This window comes from Crocuta crocuta, unplaced genomic scaffold, assembly GCF_008692635.1.
Source record: "Crocuta crocuta isolate KB4526 unplaced genomic scaffold, BGI_CrCroc_1.0 scaffold493, whole genome shotgun sequence".
Classification (NCBI taxonomy): domain Eukaryota; kingdom Metazoa; phylum Chordata; class Mammalia; order Carnivora; family Hyaenidae; genus Crocuta; species Crocuta crocuta.
The window spans coordinates 827,479-851,570 of NW_027527377.1; the positions used below are offsets into that span (position 1 = coordinate 827,479).

The 24,092-nt window shown below is 33.4% G+C and overlaps 1 protein-coding gene across 4 annotated transcripts in view; it reads left to right on the forward strand.

Annotated features, from left to right (window-relative positions):
- UBE3A (ubiquitin protein ligase E3A) overlaps positions 1–23,426 on the forward strand; it is a 100,061-nt gene extending 76,635 nt beyond the window's left edge. For all 4 annotated transcript variants that reach the window (XM_077768038.1, XM_077768133.1, XM_077768066.1 and 1 more), the window contains 6 exons: positions 2,732–2,937; positions 3,534–3,698; positions 5,314–5,469; positions 5,560–5,633; positions 20,528–20,671; positions 21,672–23,426. In XM_077768038.1, the coding sequence (XP_077624164.1) occupies positions 2,732–2,937; positions 3,534–3,698; positions 5,314–5,469; positions 5,560–5,633; positions 20,528–20,671; positions 21,672–21,792 (866 nt within the window). In that variant the 3' untranslated portion in view covers positions 21,793–23,426. The remainder of the gene's footprint in view (positions 1–2,731; positions 2,938–3,533; positions 3,699–5,313; positions 5,470–5,559; positions 5,634–20,527; positions 20,672–21,671) is intronic.
- The last annotated feature ends 666 nt before the right edge of the window (positions 23,427–24,092 follow it).

Genomic DNA, 24,092 nt, shown 5'->3' on the forward strand with positions numbered 1-24,092 from the left:
GTTTACCTAGGTCTATAAATATTCTCAGTTCAAAGAGTAACAGTAGGTTTCAGTATGGATTTCCTAGAATCACAGAAAATGATTGAATTTGTGAGTTTGGAGGCCTGATGTGCATCACTCATTCAAGTTCTTATTTAGATTACTTAGCCAAATATTTTACTGTAGGAAATTATCTCTTAGGTAAATGAAATTGAAAACCCTTTAGAATGGTACATTAGAACCAATTGAAGGATTTCTTTGCTCTTAGATTAAAACATTCTTCAGACTCACAGCATTTCTGAAATGAGAGTTTCATACAACAGTTGTCTGAAGAGTGTTGAGAATGTTTCACACAAGTGTATCATGCTCAAAGTTTAGAAACCTTGACTTGTGTCAAATTAATTAGGTTTATTTGCTATAGGATTTCATGGGGCTTAATATTCTGCTTTCCCAAACTTTTTGAACTTCAGAAGCCTTTTTCCACCCCAGATTTAATAACATTTGCCTCACAGAAGTATTTTTCATTGAACAGTTTTGGGAAAAACTGGTCTACATATCTCAGTCTGAATGTTGAAGATTTGAATTTTACTGATAGACAAGTAGGCACATTGAAAGTGGTAAAAGACAACAGCTTCTTGGGTAGTATTCTTAACTGGATAATTCTGAATTGATTCAGTTTATATAATATAACCACTTGGTTACCAGGTTTGCTTTTAAAAACAAGGCATGACAATTGTAGGAAAAGGATTCTGTTAAAGATACTGTTGGAACTGTGAAGAATATCACATAGAATAATGTAGATCATTTCCTATACGCTTTGAGAATTGAGCTCTTACAGCCTGTTGATTGTCAATATGTACATTGAATTGACTTTTCTGTTACTGGTCTTAGTTGGTCATCTCTATATAGATACACACATCTGTATATATACACACATGCATATATGCTAATGGACATAGACATTTTGAGTTAAATGCAGTTATGTTTTAGCTAATGTTTATTAATAATCAGAAGACTATGTAATTTGCATATAATTTGTCCAAAGTAAACCAAGACACATAGAAGCATGCCTTTTTTGTGATAGAAAATTAATTTGTGAGCTTCATAGGTTTGGTAAACCTTTGCTCTGGGTTCCTATGTAACTCGACATGTTAAACATTAGCTGTAAATAATGCACTTAACATTATATGAAGAAATAACTTTTAGGAAAAAAAATGTAAATAGTTCCACTTGATAGTAAAGTCTTAAAATGATAGTTAAAAATACCAAAATGGATTATTTTTAAGAACTACCTTTTACGGTGCATTTCTTTCAGGGACTTGGCAAAAATGTGCCCAAAATAGAATCACTTTGAACCTTAAAATTACTATCTTTTATTTTATACACAGAGATGAGAGTGATAACCTGTGTAATTTGTATTCTGATTTATTTATAGTTTATTGCTCTTGAGACCAAGGACATATATTTGTGAGATTTCATCAAATTTATTAATTGTAATTGTTTTCAACTTTTTAAAAAACTCTTTAATACCATATTTATACCTTAGTGAAGGTGTATGAGTCTTGTAACTTAGGCTTGTAAAAAAAAGTTTAGATTGAAACTCTGAAATTCATATAAGAATAGATAATTTTTAGACTGTTATTTCATGAACTATAACTTTCATTAGAAAAACATCCTAGCTTTATATTGTTATCAGGGAACGTTTTATGGTTCCTTTTTATTTAACTTAAACTAAGTGTGAAAATAAACATTTTTAAAGCTTTCAAAAATCATATAAATTGATATAGTTATGTGCCAAATTGATTCTGAAGTTTGTTTTATTGGCAGTTGCCCTTTTTCAGACCTAATTCTTGGGATATTTTCATTCAGTTGCATAGTAGCAACTGGAAAACATTTTTAGCAAAGTAAGAAAACTCATAAATTCATTAAAATATCATATAACCTTTCCTTAGATATTGTTTGTCTAAAGGGAAGAAGTTAATCTGCCTTAGTAATGGTATTCAGATGGGTAAAACAAAACATTCCTACTTTTTAAAATGAATGATACAAAAAAGATCTCCAGGTTTGGGTTTTGAATATTGAAGACCATATGAAATTGAAAGAAGGCTACAAATACAAACTACTTTTGTTTTACTTACTGGCTCACAATTAATGTGTATGTATATTAAATAGCCTTGGGTTTGGAGCATAATCTACATTTATCAAATTTATTCAAGTTCATGTACTTGGCTTCATCTGACTTGGTTAGGAGCTAGAAAAACTTCATGGATTATTGTGCAGTTTTGAAAAAGCAAAAACTTCTCTTTAATGATATTTAAAATTGTTTTTTGAAAACATGTATATTAAATATATTTTTATAAGAAACATTTTAAAAATATGGTAGCTTTTTTCCCTTTGTTTTTACATTTATTTTTGAGTCAACTAGTGGATATAGTACATTAATTTGTTTGTATTAGTAAAAGATTAGAGATCTTGAATTTAATGAACATTTTCCCTTTTGAAAAATGCAACCAAATTTGCCTATTACTTGTTTCCTTGGCTTCTTAAAATGACATAGTACCATTTGCCACAATTTATAACAATCAAATATATTTGAACTGTGATCTCTCAAGTGCTAATGTAATAGAGAAAACAATTTTCTTATGCCTACTATGTTTAAGTTTGCATGTGTAATTATTTTATGTTTGTATTGTTCATCTGTCTTTTTAATAAAATAGAAAAGTAATATATTTTTAAAAATTATTTCTTATAGGTATGTTCACATATGATGAATCTACAAAATTGTTTTGGTTTAATCCATCCTCTTTTGAAACTGAGGGTCAATTCACTCTGATTGGTATAGTGCTGGGTCTGGCTATTTACAATAACTGTATACTGGATGTACATTTTCCCATGGTTGTCTACAGGAAGCTAATGGGGAAAAAAGGAACTTTTCGTGATCTGGGAGACTCTCACCCTGTAAGTCTGTCATTTTTTATTTGATCATTTAGCTTTATATAAAAGCAAAACTATAGTTTAATTTATATAAAAAAATTACAGTTTTCATTTGGACTCAGTTTCATTTGTTAATATTTATACCTAATAAGTTAAAGTTGTTTTAACCTGTTGCAGTACCATGAACACTTAAAAACTCAGGAAATTTATTATATATTACTTTCAGCAAGCAGGTTTTGTACGATTGATTCTGTAGGAATACTTTTTTAATCTTTTTGTCTGTTTTTTTAAACCACATGAATTGCCAGGTGAAATCAGAGCTGTTTTTGATAAGGGGTTTGGTGGCCACAGTTAGTATGTTGTTTCTGTCCCCAATCCCTCCTATGAGACACCTCTGAGGTTCACTCATAGAGCATAGTGAAATCCATTGCTAAATTGACGCTGTGGTTTTCTCTGCCCTGGATGGGACATATCTGTGACTGACAGTCTTTCTTTATAGTAAACTCTTTGGGGGACAGGAAAGATCCTTTCTATTCTATAGTCCTTATTGTCAAGGACAATGATACTAAATTGTAATTTATAGCTCTGCAGTAGCCTAATTTTTCATTTTTGGTTGTTAGGTCCTATATCAGAGTTTAAAAGATTTATTGGAATATGAAGGGAATGTAGAAGATGACATGATGATCACTTTCCAGATATCTCAGACAGACCTCTTTGGTAATCCAATGATGTATGATCTAAAGGAAAATGGTGATAAAATTCCAATTACAAATGAAAACAGGAAGGTAATATGTGTTTTTGTATCATCATTGTCTTTATCTCTTTATTAACAGTTTTAAAGCATATATGCTTGTGATTGTTAAAGAAGTATCTAAAACAGTCCATACAAAAACTCAAGAAATCAAGTAATCAAATTCTTTTAAATGAAATAGCCCCAGTTTTCTAAATGATGGATATAAGCTGGTATGAGAGCACATAGTTGGGCACTAAACCCCTTTCCAAGAAAGAGGACAGGAATAGGAATTCGTGAATGACACGTTATGGCTATAATAAAAAGCAAGAAACAGGGTATTTCTAATATTAGGCTATACAGGGGAGGGAAACAGGTACCTCATGAGTAAGACGCTTATCACCCAATAATAAGTGCCTTTAATGTGTGCACATATATGGTGACTTAAATATACTAGTGAAAAGTGTTCCTTAAGTCAGATATGTGTTTTCTGTATGCATCTGGAAACAGAAGGGAATAACCCAGAACATAACAGGAAAATTAAGATAAATATATAATAAACCTTTAAAAAACATTGTATTATAATGTAACTTTTGGTAAAATATTATAATCTCTAAGTTAGGATTCATTTACCTTTTATAATTTGGTATAATAGCTTTATGTATCTAGTAAAACACCAACATTTTTGCTGAACTGGATACAGTCAGCAGTTTCCTAAATATTCTAGCACAGGCAACATGAAGTTTCCTGGTTTGCTCAGATCTGGTACATTGCAATTGTTAGCTTTTATAAATGGATGTATACATGGTTTAAATGTCTCTGTTTGTATATCTGGTTGAGGGCCTCACTTGCACTGAGGCCCAGCTTTTATTTTCAGTCTCGTTTAATATCAAAATTGAAACTTATATGTATAATTCATTTATGTGGCCTGTTTATAGTTCAATATTGACTATTGCAGAAAGTTGTGAAATTGTTAAAGGTACAGGCATATCTCATTTTATTGAGCTTCACTTTATTGCATTTTGCAGATGTTGCTTTTTTTTCTTTTTCTTTCTTTCTTTCTTTCTTTCTTTCTTTCTTTCTTTCTTTTTTTTTTTTTTTTACAAACGGGATGGTTTGTGGTAACCCTGTGTCAAGCAAGTCTGTCAGCACCAATTTTCGAACAGCATTTAGTCACTCTTTGTCACACTTGGTTAATTCTCACTTTATTTCAAACTTTATCATCACTATTTGTTATGGTGATCTGTGATCAGTGATTATGACTTGCTGAAAGCTCAAATGATGGTTAGCATTTTTTAGCAATAAAATATTTTCAAAATTAAGGTATATACATTGTTTCCTTTTAGACATACTGTTATTACAATCTTAATAGAATACAGTATAGTGTAAACATAACTTTTATATGAACTGGGAAACCAAAAAATTCATTTGTCTTGCTTTATTACTATATTCACTTTATTGCAGTGGACCGAAACCAGACCCACAATATCTCTGAGGTATGCCTGTATTTTTCTTTATATAAAGTTTGAATCTTTAAAAATATTCTTGAGTGTTTTTTCTTTCTTTGGGAAAATGAAAACAAAAGAAAAACCTATACAGCCTAGTAGCTTGTTAATGTTTTGTATGTATAGCATATTATAAGAAGTTCTTATGGTTAATGTTTTCTGCAGGAATTTGTCAATCTCTATTCTGACTACATTCTCAATAAATCAGTAGAAAAACAGTTTAAGGCTTTTCGGAGAGGTTTTCATATGGTGACCAATGAATCTCCCTTAAAATATTTATTCAGACCAGAGGAAATTGAATTGCTTATATGTGGAAGCCGGGTAAGAAAGCAAAAAGTGTCTGCAAAAATACATTGATTTATTGTTTGTAATGATGTATATATATTAAGACATATTTTCTTGAATTTGCAGAATCTAGACTTCCAAGCACTAGAAGAAACTACAGAATATGATGGTGGCTATACCAGGGACTCTGTTCTGATTAGGTGAGGTGCTTAATTCTTTTTAAAAAGAAGATTTAATTCATCAGAGGGGTGTGTACTTTATGCTTTAAATCTTCATCGCTATTACTTCCCAAATAAGCAAACTCATAAATTCTCAATCTATAATATTAGAAGTGTATTTGTCATATAATCACTAGTTTTCATTGTTAATCTTATGATTTACTTCTTAAGTGTTTTACCTAAGTCACATCGTTTCTTCAGCATTTGGTATATAAATTATGTAACATTCCTAATGATTCTGATTTGTATGTGCTTATTGCTGGTTAGAAAATAATGAAAATAGAGCAACCATCTCTGAATTTCTCCTTTCTTTAAACTCCCTATTTGTGAACTGTTACTTCCCTATCCTATATGAAGCACCATTTATGTGATATGTTGCATTATTTGATTTAATCTTTATAATATGCCAAGATACATATTAATATTTGTTCTACACCTGAAGAAACAACCCTAAATTTTCACAGAAAGAGACAGAGATTCCCAGTATTATCTGCTGCCAATCAAACAACTGCTACTGTAATACCTCCTTTTCTATGCTACACTATTCAGTCTTAAAAGGCATAGTCTTCTTTCTTCCTCGTAGGGATTATTAGAAGAGCACAAAGATGCTTTTTTGACACATCTTTGGGATTGGGTAAGGTGAGAAGGAATGCAGACAATAACTTATTAGAAGTTGTCTCTAAAGGTTTTTGATCTCAGACTCCAGTTTGTGAGCATCAGAATAAGTATCAACTTATAATTAGAAATAATGTTTTATGTTATGTTAAATTATCTTGTTATTTTCTTCTTCATCTTGGTGTGAAGGAGGCTATTTTTCCCTTTTAGTATACCTTAAGTCGTGGAGCAGCAATCTTGAACTTAAATACTCTAAGTAACCATTGTTCTTCTACTTACCTCAGGGTTCAAAATTGACACATGAAAGGTTTGAGATAGGGTGATAAAGAAAAGAAAATGACACTTATGAATCACAAAGAATTCATAGTAGTATCTCTGTTAGTAATAGTGATCACAGATAGGATTTTGTAGCCTTAGTATTTCTCTGAGAATAGTTGAAAATATCTTGTGTGTTCTTTATGGAGAAATTATTTTTTAAATTAAGGTTTTAATTTGAATTCTAGCTTCTATAATAACGTAATTCCTACTTGATACATATCTTAAGGTCATAAGTTCATGTATGATTTGAAAGGCAAGTGAAGAGACAACAGGTTCCAAACTATTCTCACAGTTAACGGTAAATATCTTAAAACAAAATTTTCCTAATTTGTCAAATATGAAAATATTAATTCATTAAAAAGAATCTACAATTAGTAGGAAGTTGAAGATTTAGAATAGTAATGATTGAGGCAACTGAGTGGCTCAGTAGGATAGGCATCTGACTCTTGATTTCAACTCAAGTCATGATCTCAGTGTTGTGGAATCGAGCCCTGCATCAGCCTCCATGCAGAGTGTGGAGCCTGCTTGTAATTCCCTCCCTCCCTCGTCCTCTCCCTCTCCCCTCCACTCCCCTCAAAAAAAAAAAAAAAAAAAAAGATAGTGATAATATTAGGAAAAATTGGCAATATTAGTATCTTGGTTGGTATTTATTTCATTTAAAGTATTAAGAACTCTTTGAAATGAAGTGAATAAAAAGTTTTGAAACTGAGACTCTGGGTGGCTCAGGCAGTTAAGCATCCCAATTCTTGGTTTCAGCTCAGGTCATGATATTGCAGTTCCTGAGTTTGAGCCCTATATCAGGTTCTGTGCTGACAGCCCAGAGTCTGCTTAGGATTCTTCTCTCCCTCTCTTTGCCCTCCCCCACTTGCACTGTCTCTTGTCTCCCAAAATCAATAAACTTAAAAAAAATTTTTTTTAATGTTTATTTACTTTTTTTAATTTAATTTTTTATTAAAAATTTTTTTAATGTTTTTATTTCTGAGAGAGAGAGACAGCATGAGCAGAGGAGGGTCAGAGAGAGGGGAAGATATAGAATCTGAAGCAGGCTCCAAGGCTCTGAGCTAGCTGTCAGCACAGAGCCCAATGCGGGGCTCAAACCCACAAATTGTGAGATCATGACCTGAGCCGAAGTCGGACACTTAACCGACTGAGCCACCCAGGCGCCCCTTTACTTTTTTTGTGTGTGTAATGTTTACTTATTTTTGAGAGAGAGAGAGACACAGAGCATAAGCAGGGGAGGAGCAGAGAGAGGGAGGCAAAGAATCTGAAGCAGACTCCAGGCTTCGAGCTGTCAGCACAGAGCCCAATGTGGGGCACGAACTCATGGACTGTGAGATCATGACCTAAGCTAAAGTTAGATGCCCAACTGCCTGAACCACCGAGGCACCTCTTATGTTTATTTACTTTTGAGAGACAGAGAAAGACAGAGCATGAGCTGGGGAGGGGCGGGGAGACACAGAATCCAAAGCAGGCTCTAGGCTCTGAGCTGTCAGCACAGAGCCTGATGTGGGGCTTGAACCTACAAACGGCAAGATCATGACCTGAGCCAAAGTTGGATGTTTAACCAGCTGAGCCACCCAGGTGCCCCTCAAAATCCGTAAACTTTAAAAATAAACTTTGAAACTATCATTTCAACTAAAAAAAATAGTAGCACAACATTTGGTGTAATATGAAATACAAATAGAAATATTTTAATTTTTAATATTAAAATATAATTCTACAACTTTTACAACTAAAAAGATTAATGAAAATTATTTAATAAAGTATATGTAAAACATGAACATTTAAAAGTATAACATTAGTGAGAATAAAGTATAAAAATGTTGACTCACAAGGATGTTTTTGTGTATATATTTTCCAGTTGGCTGGTAAGACAATCCCTGGTTTCACTTGACTGTTAAGAGACTTAGAGATATCTTTTTAAATGCCCCTTTTTACTGTTTTGGGGTGAGGTGAGAGGTAGAGGGTACAGTTTCTTTTTTTTTAACGTTTATTTATTATTGTGAGACAGAGCATGAGCATGGGAGGGGCCAAGAGAGAGGGAGACACAGAATCCGAAGCCGGCTCCAGGCTTTGAGCTGTCAGCACAGAGCCTGGCAGAGCTCAGACTCACAAACTGCAAGATCATTAACCTGAGCTGAAGTTGGACGCTTAACCGACTGAACCACGCAGACGCCCCTGCAGTTTCTTTTTAATTGCTAGTTTTCATCTCAAAGGCTTGATCAGATTCAGATTTGATTATCCTCTCCCCACAATTCATGTGATTCATTTCATTGAATTTTTCAATATTATATTAGCCTTTGTTTCCAGATAAGCCTAACTTAGCTGTGGTCTGTTAGTTTATAAATATGGTGCTCTGTTTACTTTACTAACCTTTTGTTAAGATTTTTTGCTCTGTATTCATGAGGAATATTGACCTGTAATTTCCCTTTTTTGTACACATTTATCATTTGCTATCCTCACATAGTTAAAAAGAATATTGTTCTTTATTTTTAGAAATATTTCTGTAAGATTGGTATTTTTTTTCTCTTAAATAAATTTGTTCAGATTCACCAGTGAGAACATCTGGGCCTGGGTATTTCTTTGTTGGAAGGCTTTTTTTGGAATTTTTTAAAATTTTGTTTTGAAATAACTATAGATTTATTGGAATTTTCTTTTAAACTACGGGTTGGTCCTGCATACCATCTCCATCCCAGTGGTAACATTTTGCCTAACTTTAGCACAATATCTAAATCAGGAAATTGATATTGGTTCAATCTACAGACCATATTCAGATTTCATCAGTTTTTCAGGCATTTATTTATATGTATGTGTAGTTCTGTATATTTTTTATCACATTGTATAGATGTGCATAACCACTATCATAATCATAGTATACAACTTTTTCATCACAAGAAGTATCCTTCTTGCTCTCTCCCTTTATAGGCATATTCCTATACCTGTAGCATGATTCCCTTCAGATCCATCAAAATTGTTAACATATCTCAACAGCTTATTCTTTTTTTTATGGCATAGTATTCCACAGCATAGATGTACCACATTTGGTTTAACCATTCAACTGTTATTAAAGGACACATGGTTTGTTGTCAGTATTTGGCTATTAGGAATAAAGCTACTAAACATTTAGGCCCAGATTTTTACGTGAACATAAGTTTCATTTCTTTGTTATAAATGCCCTTGAGTGCAATCCTGGGTTATGTGATAAACTGACAAACTATTTTCCAGAGTTGCTATATCATTTTATCTCCCTGCACAGTATATGAGTGATCTGTTTTTTCTACATCGTTGCCTGCATTTGGTGGTATCAAAGTTTTTATTTTGTTCATTGTGTTAGGTATGTTGTTACACCATTACATGTTACATTACATTACATGTTACACCATTACATCTAATGGTGTAATTTGAATTACCCTAGATGGCAGCTATGTGGACTATCTTTTCATGTACTTATTTGCCATCTTTATATTGTTTTTGGTGAAATGTCTGCTTATTTTTATTGTTGAATTTTGAGTTCTTCATATATCCTTTTTGAGGTATATGGTTTTCAAATACTTTTTCCTACTATTATAGCTAATCTTTTCATCTTCTTTACAGAATGGTTTGCATAGCAGAAGTATTTAATTTTGATGAGCTTTGATTTTTCATTTTATGGATCATACTTTTTGTAAAGTCAAATCTAAAACTCTCGGCCAGCCTTAGGTCCTGAAGATTTTCTTTTTTTTTTTTTTCTAAATTTCTAAAGTTCTACATATTATATGAAAAGTTGTCCGTTTTTAGTTGATTTTTATATGTGAGATTCAAGTCAAGATTCTCCTTTTGCCTGTAGATGCCCATTTCTTCCCATACAGTTCATTGAAAAGGCTATATCCTTCCTTTACTGAAGAATTGTTTTTGTAATCTTTGTCAAAAATCAGTTTGTAATGGTTGTCTAAATCTGTTTCTGAATTTTGTATATTCTCCCTTGATCCACCCCTGTCAATACTGCACTGTTTTTATTAGTATATAGGTAAATAGTAAGCATTACTGTTTATAGAATGCTTATGCCAATTTTAAGTGAAAGATCTCTTCCCTTTTCCATATGTTAGCTACTCTTTGCTTTTCCCTATAAATTTTGTATTCACTTTGTGCCTACAAAAAACCTTGATGAGATTTTGATAGTAGTTAACACTGGGGAGAAATGACATTTTTACTGTGTTGACTCTTTAGCTACAGTATAGCTCCCCATTTATTTAGATTTTTTTTATTCCTTTCATCAGCATTTTATAATTTTCAACATACACATTCTATACATGTTTGATTTATCCTAAGTATATGATTTCCTTTGTGATGATTGAAAATGGTATTGTATTTTTATTTTATTTTTTAGTGGTATTGTATTTTTAATTTTTTCCCATATGTTGCTAGTATATACATATGTGATTGATTTTTTTACAAGTTGATCATATATCTTTTGATCTTGCTGAATTCACTTATTTTAGAAGGTTTTTGTTTTGTTTTGTTTATTTGTTGAGATGAGACCATTGGGGCCTTCTGTGTAGATAGTGATGCCGTCTGTAAACAGGGATATTATGTGCTTCTTTTTAATTTGTATGCCTTTTATTCCTTTTTTCCTGCCTTATTATGCTGCCTAGAATTTTTAAGACAGTATCAAATAGGAGTAATAAAAGTGATGAAAACCTTGCCTTCTCAAATTTAGGAGAAAGCATTTATCTTTATTAAGCTTTATATTAGTGTAGTAAGTGCTCTACAAATTCAAGGAAGCTCCCCTCTCTACCTTGCTTGTTGAGTTTTATTATGTATAGTCTTTTGGTTTTTGTCATATGCTTTTTCTGCATCAGTTGATACAATCATGATTTTTCTTTACCCTCTATTTGATATGGCACATTATATTAATGGGTTTTCCACTAATGAACCAACATTGCATATCTGGATCATTTCCATTTAGTTCACTGTCAAATTGGACTTGCTAATTGGTTGGTGATTTTTGTGTCTAGGTTCAAGAGAGATTGGTCTGTAGTTTTTTTGTTTGTTTTATATTGTCTTGGTCTGGTTTTAACTTCAAGGTTAATTCTGACCTCCGAGTTGGGAAGTGTTCTTTCTAGGAGACGATTGTGTTCAAGGGGTACTATTTCTTAAATGCTTGGTAGAATTCTCCAATGAAACTTTCTTGGCTTGGAAATACCCTTTTAGAGGAGGTGTTTTAATTTCAGATTCAATTTGTTTTATGTTTGTAGAACTGTTAAAGTTCTCTTTCATATTGGTGGGTTGTGATAGTTTGTGTTATTCAAGGAACTGATCCATTTTATTTAAGTTGTCGAATTTATGTGTGCATAATTCATAAGATTCCCTTTTTATCCTTTTGATGTCTGCAGATCTGTACTATTCATACCCGTTTTTATTCCTCATAGTGGTAATTTGCATGTTTTTCTTTTTTGAATGTTTTAGTCTTGCTTGAGAGGTTTGTAGAATTTATTGATTATATTGAAAACACAGCTTTTATTTCCTTGTTGTTTTCCTGCTCTCAGTTTCATTGATTTCTGTTCTTTATTAGTTCCTTCCTTGTTTTGGTTTAGGTTTGCTCACCTAATTCTAGGTTATTGAGGATAGAAATAGTGATTGATTTGAAACCTTCACTCTTTTCTGATGTAATCATTTAGTGCTTTAAATTTTATTCTCACCTTTGCTTTAGCTGTATCCCATATTCTTACAGTGTTGTATTTTCATTTTTTTCCTATGTATATTTTAAAACTTCTTTTGAGCTTTTTCTTTAACTGTTATTAAATAAAAACTATGTTGTTTAACTTCCAGTGGTTTTTGATATTTTCCTGTTATTGATTTGTAGTTTGATTCTTTATATAATCTTCATGACTCCCCGGTGCTTTTGAATTTGTGAGTTCTTTGTTGATAGGTACAGTGTTCTATAAATGTCGATTTAGACTCTGCTCACTGACGATTTTGCAGGTTTTCTGGCTAGTCGTTCTGTCAGTTGCTCAGAAGGAGGAATGTTGAGTGCTCCATAATGACAGATTTCTCCGTTCTTCCTTTGAGCTCTGTCAATTTTTATGTCTCTTAAGTATTTTTTGATTGGTGCTTATACTTTAAACCTCAGTATGTCTTCTTGGTGGATTGATCTTTTACCATTATTTTGTGATGTGCCTCTTTGTATCCACTGATTTTCCTTACTCCAAAGTCTACTCATCTGTTAATCTTCTTAACACATTTGTGTGGTGTGTGTGTGAGACAGAGAGAGAGAAAGAGAGAGAGAGAGTGTGCATGCACGTGTGAGCAAGCCGGCGAGGGGCAGAATCTTAAGCGGGCTCTTGCCCAGCATGCAGCTCAGTCTCATTCCTGATTTTATGACCTGAGCTGAAATCAAGTTGGACACTTAACAGACTGAGTTACCTAGGCGCCCCAACACTTTCTTTTCAATTAAACTTTTTGTGAAATCATTGTAATTTGGCATACAGTTGAAAGAAATCACACAGATAGACCCCATGTATACTTTACCATGTTTCCCTCAATGGAAGTCCTAATAAAACATTAGTACAAAATCACAGCTAGAAGACGGTTAAGGTTCAGAAAAGTTCCATCACCACAAGACCACAAGAATTCCTTCTGTTGCTCTTCTGTAGTCAGTCACACCCATACCTTTACCCTATCCCTGTTCTAGTCCCTAACCCCCGACAACCACTACTGTGTTCTATTTCCTTAATTTTGTCATTTCGAGAATGTTGTAGTAAGTGAATCACATACATTATGTCACCTTTTGGGATTGGCTTTTTTAATCAGCCTGGAGAGTCATCCAGATTTTTTCCACATATCAATAATTTGTTTCTTTTTATTGCTGAATAGTACTTATTCCTTTGCTATGGGCTTACCAGCCTTTTTTAACCATTAGTTTGTTGAAAGACATCAGACTCCAGACTTCTAGAGCCATTATGAATAAAGTTGCTGTGAATAAACATGCATAATTTTTTAGGTAAACATAAATTTTCATTTCTCTAATAAATGCCAAGAGTACACTTGATTGATTGATTGATTTTACTGTTGAGTTTGAGAGTTTTGTGCATATTCTAGATTTACTACTTTATAGTGAATTACTTTTTCACATATGTCAGAAATCAGTAGAGCATATTTCTTTAGATCTCTTTCTGGTATTTATCTCTTTCTCTTCTTATTCGCCCCCTCCCCTCGCCCCCCCGCCCTTCATGGTTTGCTTCATGTATTTTGAGGCTCTGAACTTTGGTGCATACCTTTTTAAAAATTTTTTTGTACATACCCATGTAGGATCATTGTGTCTTATTGGTGGACTGATCCTTTTATCATTATATAAGGTCCTTATGGCTTACAATTTTCTGTGCTCTGAATCTAAACTGAATATAGCAATTCCTATTTTTTAATGTTTGCATGATATCTTTTTCTGTCATTGTACTTTCAACCTGTTGCTGAATTTGAAATGAATTTCTTAGAAATAACATAAAATTGAGTCTATTTTTTTAATCCCCTCTGTTAGTTTGCCTTATAATTGGTATATTTAGACCATTCATTTTTAAGGTAATTACTGATAGGTGAGGGCTTACATCTACCATTTTGTTTTCTGTTTCTCTCTTTGTGATTGCTTGTTTCTATCTTTTTGCCTTCCATGGATTATTTAGTTACTTGAGCATATTTTAGGATTCCCTCTTGATTTACATTTAGTGTTTGGAGGCTGTATTGTTTAGTATAGTGTTCTTCCTGGTTGCTGTAGTATTATATTATACATATGTGAGTGTGTATAACATCACTTCCAGTGAACTGTGGAAACCTTGTTTCATTTCGGTTTCTTTTCCCACTTTTAAAAATTGTCTTGACTATTAATGCTGTTAATATTTTTGTATCAGTAATCACATTTGATTTACAAAACTTATGAGAATGGTAGTCTGTTTTATGTACCTGTATTTTTGTTTCAGGAGTCCATCTTTTATCACTTCTTTTAGTTCTTCAAAGACAGTTCTACTGATGACATTGTTTTAGTTTTCCTTTGTCTGGGAGATGTCTTTATTTGCCCTTTATTCCTGAAAGATAGTTTTGTTTATGATTTCTGAAGTTTGTTCAGCTTCTTGAATTTGTGGGTTTGTGTCTTTTGCCAAACATGGAAGGGTTTTGGCCATTATTTCTTCAAATACTTTTTCAGCCCCACTCACTTTTCTTTCTGGGCCTCTAGTAATTTGATATTGTTCCACATACACCTGAGACCCTGTTTATTTTTCTGTTTTCTCCCTTGTTCAGTTTTTTATTCTTTGTCATCTTTACTATAGAGCCCATCAGTATTTTTCTCTTACTGTATTTTCCAGTTCTGTATTGATATTTAGCTTTTTATTATTATTATAACTTCTTTTTCTTTCCTGAGATTTTTCTATTTAACAAATGAAACATTTTGTGGGTTGTGGTTCCAGTGACAAATTTTGTTTTCCAGAGACGTTGTGGTACTATTCTGGTCTGCTTTATTTATATCATTCCATGGGGGCTCCCACTAGTCCATGATGGTGTTGTTTAAAGGGGCTGAAATGAATTGCTTCTCCAGGCTGAGTTTCATGGTGTATTAGACCCATGGGGCTGGAGAGCTCTTCCTGAGCTCTGTGCCTGTTGTGGTAGAATCCTTCTTGCTGGTGCAGTGTCTCTGGGTTAGGAGAAACTCTGAGGCTCTGCAAGAAGAGAAGCACTTCCCAGGCCAGGACCAATTGTGGCAGATATCCATTACCAACTGTTTGGGTGGAGAAGGGCAATCTCAGGCATGACTTCTTTTTCTCTTGTTTCAATTTAAGATCTTTATCTTTTGTTTTGTATAATTATCATTATATTTAATTTATCCTGTGGTTTTTCTAGTTTAGTTTTAGTTTCCTCAGTTTGACATATTTTTTCTTTTATTTCCAGTTACTCCCTAGTTCTGTCATATCTTCCAAAATCTTTCCTTCTTCTGAAATTTTCTACTAGACTGAGTTGGATCTGCTTCCTCACACACTGATGCTGATGCCAGCCATGTCTTGTAGTGTCAGTGGTGTTCATTTTCACTTACACGCAAGGATGTATGGGGGATATCTTGTCACCTAGTTTTATAGGTATTATCTGTAGGTCTTTTATTTTCTCATCTAATTCTGATTTTGTAGGGGAGATTAAGATTAGGAAGATTGGAAAGAAAAGCAAAAACAAAATAACTTGTCATTACCACCATCATTGTCCCAAAACCTCTTACTATCTTTAATTTTTAGTATCCATATTCTTGCTTGAATCCATTGTTTCACTGGGGGTTGCAAAATGGTGATTTTGGAAAAAAATTTGCTTCTGTTCATTCTGCATATATACCTGCCATTCTTTTTCCTCATCAGTGGTTGCTCATTTCCTTGGGAAACGGTTCTACAGAAAAGTCATAATAAAATGTAATTAAATATTTTAGAGTAAGGATATGATATAATAATTTCAGTAATGACAAATGAGTTTGGATTTTAGTTGTGGGGTTTTTGTTTTGTGTGTATGTTTTTCTGAATATTGTTGAACTCTGAGAACTCATGGACTTTTATAGGTTGAGTGTGTTTCACAGTCTTTATTCTTAGGGATATTCAAACTGCTTAGTCTTGGTATACTTTTAACATACTTCATTACATTTTGAAATTTTTAGGTCACCCTTGAGCATTCTTAACTTCTAGGTCTGAAATAAAGCCATTTTCCAAGAAATTATTGGGAAATGGCATTTTATTTATTTATTTTATTTTTTTCTCTATTTTTTTTTTCTTAGTTTATTGTCAAGTTGGCTTACATATAACACCCAGTGCTCATCCCAGCAAGTGCCCTCCTCATGTCCATCACCCACCTTCCCCTCTCCCGCACCCCCATCAGCCCTCAGTTTGTTCTCAGCATTGAAGAGTCTCTCACGGTCTGTCTCCTTCCGTCTCCCCAGCTATTTTTCCCCTTCTTCTCCTGCGTCATTCTCCGTTAACGTCCTCCTAATCCACCTATATGTGCAAACTTATGGTATCTTTCCTTCTCTGCCTGACTTCTTTCGCTCAGAATAACACCCTCTAGTTCTATCCATGCTGCTGCAAATGGCCATATTTTGTTCTTTCTCATTGCCATGTAGCATTCCATTGTATAGATAAACCACATATTCTTGATCTATTCATCAATTGATGGACACTTAGGCTCTTTCCATGTTTTGGCTGTTGTTGAGAGTGCTACAATGAACATTGGGGTACATGTGCCCCTATGCATCAGCACCCCTGTATCCCTTGGGTAAATTCATAGCAGTGCTGCTGCTGGGTCATAGGGGAATTCTTTTGTTAATTTTTTGAGGAACCTCCATACTGTTTTCCAGAGGGGTTGCACCAGCTTACATTCCCACCAACAGTGTAGGAGGGTGCCCAGGGAAATGGCATTTTAAAAAGTCAGTTTGGGGTACACAATATAACCTTTGCTATTAAATGTTAGTTCACACAGACCTTTACCAGGGGGACAGAAGTAGGAAATTTTTTTCAGTATTTTCCGGAAATCACTCCATATCAACATAGAGATATCTTCCACATTGTTTTGTGTGGCTGAATACTGTCATTGTGTGAAAGCAGTATAGATTATTAGGACATAGTGTTTATTTCTAACATTTTGTTATTAGAAATAATGTCACAATAAATCATCTTATACATAAATTATTCCGTATATATATGTATGGGTATCTTTAAATTGCTAAAAATGGAATTATTGCATCAAATGGTAGATACATGTGTTATTTTTGCTAGGTAATGCCAAATTCTCCTTCACAGTGATTGTAACATTTTGTACTCCCACCAGCAGTATATGAATATCTACAATTTCCCAAATTCAGTGTGGTGTTAAACTCTAATGTTTATCTGTCTGTGCCAGTTAAGAAATGGTAATTTGTGTTTTCCTCATTATATATGAGAATGGGCATCTTTTCTTGAGCCTAAGAGCTATTTGTATTTTGTATAGTCTTTTCCTGCTCAGTTATTATTTTCTTCATTTTTAGAAACTTTATATGTTAGATTTAGCTGTTTAGGGTTAGCCCTAATGTATTTTTTAGTAGTTTATCTTTTGACTTTGGTTACATGTTTTTGTTTTGTTTTTGTTTTTGTATTTTTGCCAAGTGAAAGCTTTTAGTCATTTTCTTGTTCTTTTGTTTCTCATTTCTGTGTCTCTAGGAGAAACTTTGTTCATACTGCTTCTCCTTTGGTTACCTTATATATTAACCTTCTGTTTCCAAATTTGTGTTGCATATTTCTTGACTATGTTTGAGTATTCTCATTTCTGTTTGAGATTTGTTCATTCTGAGCTTTGTATTTCTGATTAACGATGTTCTTTTCTATCTTCGTATTGGAATGTGGGAATTACACAGTTTCCATTCTTCACAACTGAATTTCAAGAAAACATTTTTTCTGCTAGGAAATTTGCTACTTATTTATTGGACTTGTTGCATAATGTTTTTCCCATTTATGTTTCTATTAGTTGGATTTTTTGACCTATTCTTAGATCTCATTGGGGAGAAGGGAGAAGTTTGGGTGGCTTTAGTAGTCTTTTTATCAAATGGTCCCCTCTTTTGTTGTTATGGTAACACCAGTTTCTTTAATATATGGTTATGTGGCCTAGCTCCCTCTGATTCTTCAGTTCCATCTTGTTTAATTAGGACCTTTTTCATTAGCTACTTCCATCCTTTATAGCCAGAAGCTACTTTCATGGGACATCTGTGCCTCTCAGGGTGCTCCCCATCCCTTCCAGGTAGCATGCCTACGTGTCATTTCAAGTCCCTGATACTTTTCCCAGACCCTTCCTTTTAGCCACCCTTTTGCCAGTGATCTTATCTGTCGTTGGTAGTTCACTCTGTCCTTCTGGGGTGAACTGTAACCTGTGTTACTCTTCTGCACATCCCTCTCTTCCATACTGCTCCTGCTGGACTCTGCTAGTTTGGTTTCAGGTGTTTGTACTCCAAATTACATGTCAGTTGGGGGTTTGCTGCTCTGTTTTCCTACTTGTAATCTAAGCATAGGTTATGAGTGTTTTTATCAGATTTTCTCTCCTTTTTGATCTGAATAGGTTTTGGAGATATAAATGGGATGTGATCTATGTAGCCACCACTTAATGTAGAAATGCAGAAGCTTCTTTTTGTCATGTTTGGTTTGCTAAATAGTTGGCATTCCAAAGCAGAATTTTAATATAGAACATAGCACTAAGAAGAGAAAAATTCTGTCAATAAGTGTTTTCATTATCTAAACTGATGGTAATTCCAATATTTTAAATTCTAAGTTTTTAGAAAGAATAAAATAAGTAAGAAGCCATACTGATCAGGATACACTTGTATCTGCCTTTTCAAGTATGGCTGCTTCAGTTAAGCTTCAGAGCACTCTTACGGTGTTGAGGACAGCTATTCTACCCTGATAGAAAGCTCTGGGCTATCTGAAATTTATTCTTTTCTTGTCAGCCACCCAAAAGGGATGATCTAAACTGTGGAATGATTTTAGCTGTTCCTGAAAGATGCACCTGGAAGTTCCACATCTAATTTCCTGTTGTTATGATGTAGTTCTTTATTGTTTTCTCTGGGGGAGTGGGAGATTTATAGGAACTGAGGGGTAGAAGGATGTTAGAGTCAGGGAAAAGAAGTAGGAAGACTTTGAAGAGAGCCAAGAAGTCTGATAAAGCTGCTAACCTGTGTCAGAACTATTTGCATTTCATCAACAAAAATGCCAGCATTTTGATACAGAAATTATATAGTAGAATACTAGAATATCAGTCTGGAACTATAATTACACGTGTAGGAAGTGTGATGTTCTCTGCCAAGAACCTGGAAAGTGCCTTTCAAATAAATATTAAAATATAGTCTTTGACGAATTAAAAACATTTTTAATTTTTTTCTAAAATCTTGAAATTTTTTTTTTAGCTGAGAATTAGGATATATTTTAAGTTTATGGATACCTCATTTTCAAACAAGCATGCCAAGATTACTCTTAATGAGCTAAATTTCGTTTGTGATTATAACAAGCATTGTTATAACAACATGACTTTTATCACATAGGTTTTAGGAATGCCAAGTACTAAGTCATTCTCTTAAAATAATTGTATCTAATAAGTATCCTCCAGGGGTGCCTGGGTGGCTTTGTCAGTTAAGTGTCTGACTTAGCTCAGATCATGATCTCCTGGTTTGTGGTTCGGGCTTAACATAGGACTCCATGCTGACAGCTCAGAGCCTGGAACTTGCTTTGGATACTGTGTCTCCCCCTCTCTCTCTTCCTCCCCCCTGCCTCTGAAAAATAAATTATTTTTTAAAAATTAAAAGAATTCTCTTCCATCCCCACTTACGTAGCACATAAATTCAAAAAAGTTCTAGTTTATATAAACGTATGCTTTTGTATTACTACTATTAGGGTATGTGTGTGTTTCTTTTTTATTTTGTCCTTAATCTCTACCACCTTTTCCCCCATTCCCAAAATTAAGTAAGGTAATGGTAAAGAGAATAAGGAAGTCAGGGGTGAGGGGCAGTAAATAAAAATATACATACCCAAAGACATCTGGAGTTAGTTTTTTAGAATATTTCTTTTCACTTATTTTCAATTCACAAGATTTGAGTTTTGGGTTTGTCTTTACAGACTACTTTACTCATTACTACTGATTATATACTGTGAGTATACCATAGTTTACGTAATTATTTCCTATTATTGGACACTTGGGTTTGCCAGTTTTAGTATTGTAAATAATGTAGTGAACTATGTTTTTATGATTTTAAAACTGTTTCCTTAACATAAATTTGCATAAGTAATTTGTAGATCCGGAATCACTAGGGCGGAATGTTTAGGGTTTCTGATATTAACTTCCAAGTTGTCTTCCTAATATGGTTTTAATAAACTCATATTAGTGTTAGTTGTAAATGAATGCCCAACTAAAATCAGTATTCTGTCTTTTCTCCTTAGGGAGTTCTGGGAAATCGTTCATTCATTTACAGATGAGCAGAAAAGACTCTTCCTGCAGTTTACAACAGGCACAGACAGAGCTCCTGTGGGTGGACTAGGAAAATTAAAGATGATTATAGCCAAAAATGGCCCAGACACAGAAAGGTAATTATTAAATTGTGACTGTATATTTCAACAGAAACCTTACATTCCATATCACACATTCAGTGAACTGTCCAGTACTTCTGAGCACTTTTACAATTTTATATAGAACTCTCCAAATCACATGAAACATTAGTTCAGAGAATATTTTACTGTTACTGTCTGAGGAAATTTTTAAAACATTGCCCTAGTTTGAAATTATTACAGGGGTCACTTGATTTGGAATTTTGCTTATTGGTATGATTCATTCTGTTTTTATTTCACAGTTTTTTTAATTGAATGCCATATTATGTAATCTATATGGAATGACTAAATTGAGGCTCACAAAATTGTTTGGCAGTAGATTTCATAATATTGACATTTGTATCCAGCTTCATAATCTTGACATTTAATTTTATTCTCTCATTATATAAATTAACATTCTCTAAATAAGGATCATATATATACAGCAACCTATTTAAGGGTTTAAATGTATAGAAACACCTCTAATAGTATTCCCCATTATTTGGTGTATAATGGCTTTAACGTTAATTTATTTATATTTGTTACAAAGTCATTTATGTAGTCATATTGCCAAGAATATTTCTAAGTAGAATGAAAGAACATTGACTTTGAAATCTTAAAACCGGGTTCGAATATTATCTCCATTTTAGAGTAACTTCTCAGTGCTGTCAGCTCTGTAGTGGGGATAATGATACCTCCTGTGTACGTTTATTGTGAGAAGATTTAGTTAAAATAGATCTAATACAATCTAACCCTTAAGTACTTAAAACAGTATCTGGGATGTCATGATAACTCAGTAGATGCATTGTTACTATCTGTCATCAGCAGCAGCAGTTGCACAGGAGAAGCATAAAGTTTATCTTTGTGAGTTGCATTAATGTATATATAGTCTGCACTGCAAACCATCTCAACTATATATACCATCTAAAAGTAGGATTATTTAATACTGGGCATATCCCCATGATTTATTTTCCTACCTTTTCCCCTCCTCTCTCTTTAGGTTACCTACATCTCATACTTGCTTTAATGTCCTTTTACTGCCGGAATATTCAAGCAAAGAAAAACTTAAAGAAAGATTGTTGAAGGCCATCACTTATGCCAAAGGATTTGGCATGCTGTAAAAAAAAAAAAAAGAAAGAAAGAAAGAAAAAAAAAGAAAAAGAAAAAGAAAAATGAAAAAAAAAAAGAAAAAGAAATTTAAAATTTTAATACATATAACAAGAGGGATAAAATTGGTGGTGATAGTGTCCCAGTACAAAAAGGCTGTAAGATAGTGAACCACAGTAGTCACCTATGTCTGTGCCTCCCTTCTTTATTGGGGATATATGGGCTGGAACAGCAGATTTCAGCTACTTATATGAACAAATCCTTTATTATTATTTTTTTTTTTTGGCGTGAAAGTGTTACTTATTCTTTCACTTGTATGTACAGAGAGGTTTTTCTGAATATTTATTTTAAGGGTTAAATCACTTTTGCTTGTGTTTATTACTGCTTGAGGTTGAGCCTTTTTGAGTATTTAAAAAATATATACCAACAAAACTACTCTCCCAAGGAAAATATTACCACCATTTGTAGACTGTGTAACCTTCAAGTATGTGCTATTTTGTCCCTGTATCTAACTCAAATCAGGAATTGTGCTTTTTTTTTTTTTTAAACAATTTGCTTTGAAACTTGAAGTCTTGAAAACAGTGTGATGCAATTGCTGCTGTTCTAGTCCCCAAAGAGTTTTCTGTGCAAAATCTTGAAATCAATAAAGATGGAAGGGAGAACTTGGAATGTTTTAACTGCAGCCCTCAAAACTTTACTTTAGTAACAGCACAACAAATTAAAAACAACTCATGCCACAGTATGTCGTCTTCATGTGTCTTGCAATGAATTGTTTCAGTAGCCAATCCTCTTTCTTAGTATATGAAAGGACAGGGATTATTTTGTTGTTGTTGTTGTTGTTGTTGTTGTTGTTGTTTTAAGTTTACTGGGGAAAAGTGCATTTGGCCAAAAGAAAATGGTAGTCAAGCCTGTTACAAGAAAGTTAGGAAGTTTGTTGTTTATTATAAACTCAAAGCATGTGAAAGTGCACTTAAAATAAATTTTTTATTAATTACTTATTACCTGCATTTTAAATAGACAATCCAAAGTCTTCCCTTCATGTTGCCATCATCTTGTCTAATCAGCCATTTTATCAAGGCACATGATCAGTGTTGCAACATAATGGAAAGGATGGCTATTGTGCCTTGTTTTACCTAATCATACATTAAGCAGACCTGGAAATGAATGGAACTATTACTCTTAAGTCCTCTTTACATTGTATATCCCCAAAGATTAAGTTTTACTTCAAAGAGTAAGTGTTAAATATTACTTTCATGTACTGTGGAAAAGTACAAATAGGTTTAAATTACTGGACATTCAGAAGTAAGTAGTTTCCCCTTTCTAGTCTTCTGTGTCTGTGGTGTTAATTTGTTTTATTGCAATATAAAATAAAAGGATTATGTATTTTTAACTAAGGAGAGACATATTGATATATCCTTTTACTACAAGCTACATACAGCTAATGTGCTGAGCTTGTGCTTTGATGATTGTTTTAACAGACTACGATCAACTGATGATTTGTTTGAAATTGGTAGGAAAAAACAGCTTTTCAAATCACTGGAGGGGATAAAGGATGTCTTTGAGAATTATTTTAATTATTTTAGTAATTGAGACACATCTGTTATGTACCATATTGCTAAATAAAACAGTGACTTTTTTTTCATCATAATTTAGTGGAAAAAGAAAATAATGCTTTCCATCTTGTGATAAGGTAACATGTTTTTGTTTTTGTTTTTTTCTGGGCCAGCCTTTAGAACACTGTTAAGGTATGTACACTACCTTGATCCAAGGGACTCTCATGCTACTACAGTTATCTTAAAAGAGTATCTCATCCATGTGCTTGTGTATAATGAAAGTGAGAAGGAGAGAAATCAAATACTCTGGGGACATTTTATAATAAATTCGTGAAGAAATGTGTGCTCTTCAGTTCTCAAGTTCTATTATCACAGTATTGAAGTTATACAGTTGTATTAACATATTTGTATGAAGTTTGTGAATGGTAACTGAGTATAGGTTATCAGATATAGAATTCACATCCAATAGACTTTTAACAAACAGTTCAAAATAAACCTACCCTTAAAAATATTTTAAGAGAAAAAGTCATTGGTTGTCCATACTAGCTGCTCTCACTTGCTTAATAATTAATTATGCTGGGCATGTTACCACTTCTCTTATCATTGCCTCCTGTTCATTACTGTTTACCAGAATGCCACTGAACAATATCTCAAGGAAGACAAAAACAGAAAAATTTGACTATAATGACTACTTCCTCTACCCCAAATGTCATATTATTAAAGTACATTTTTGCTTGACATTCTTACATATTTTGGTTATC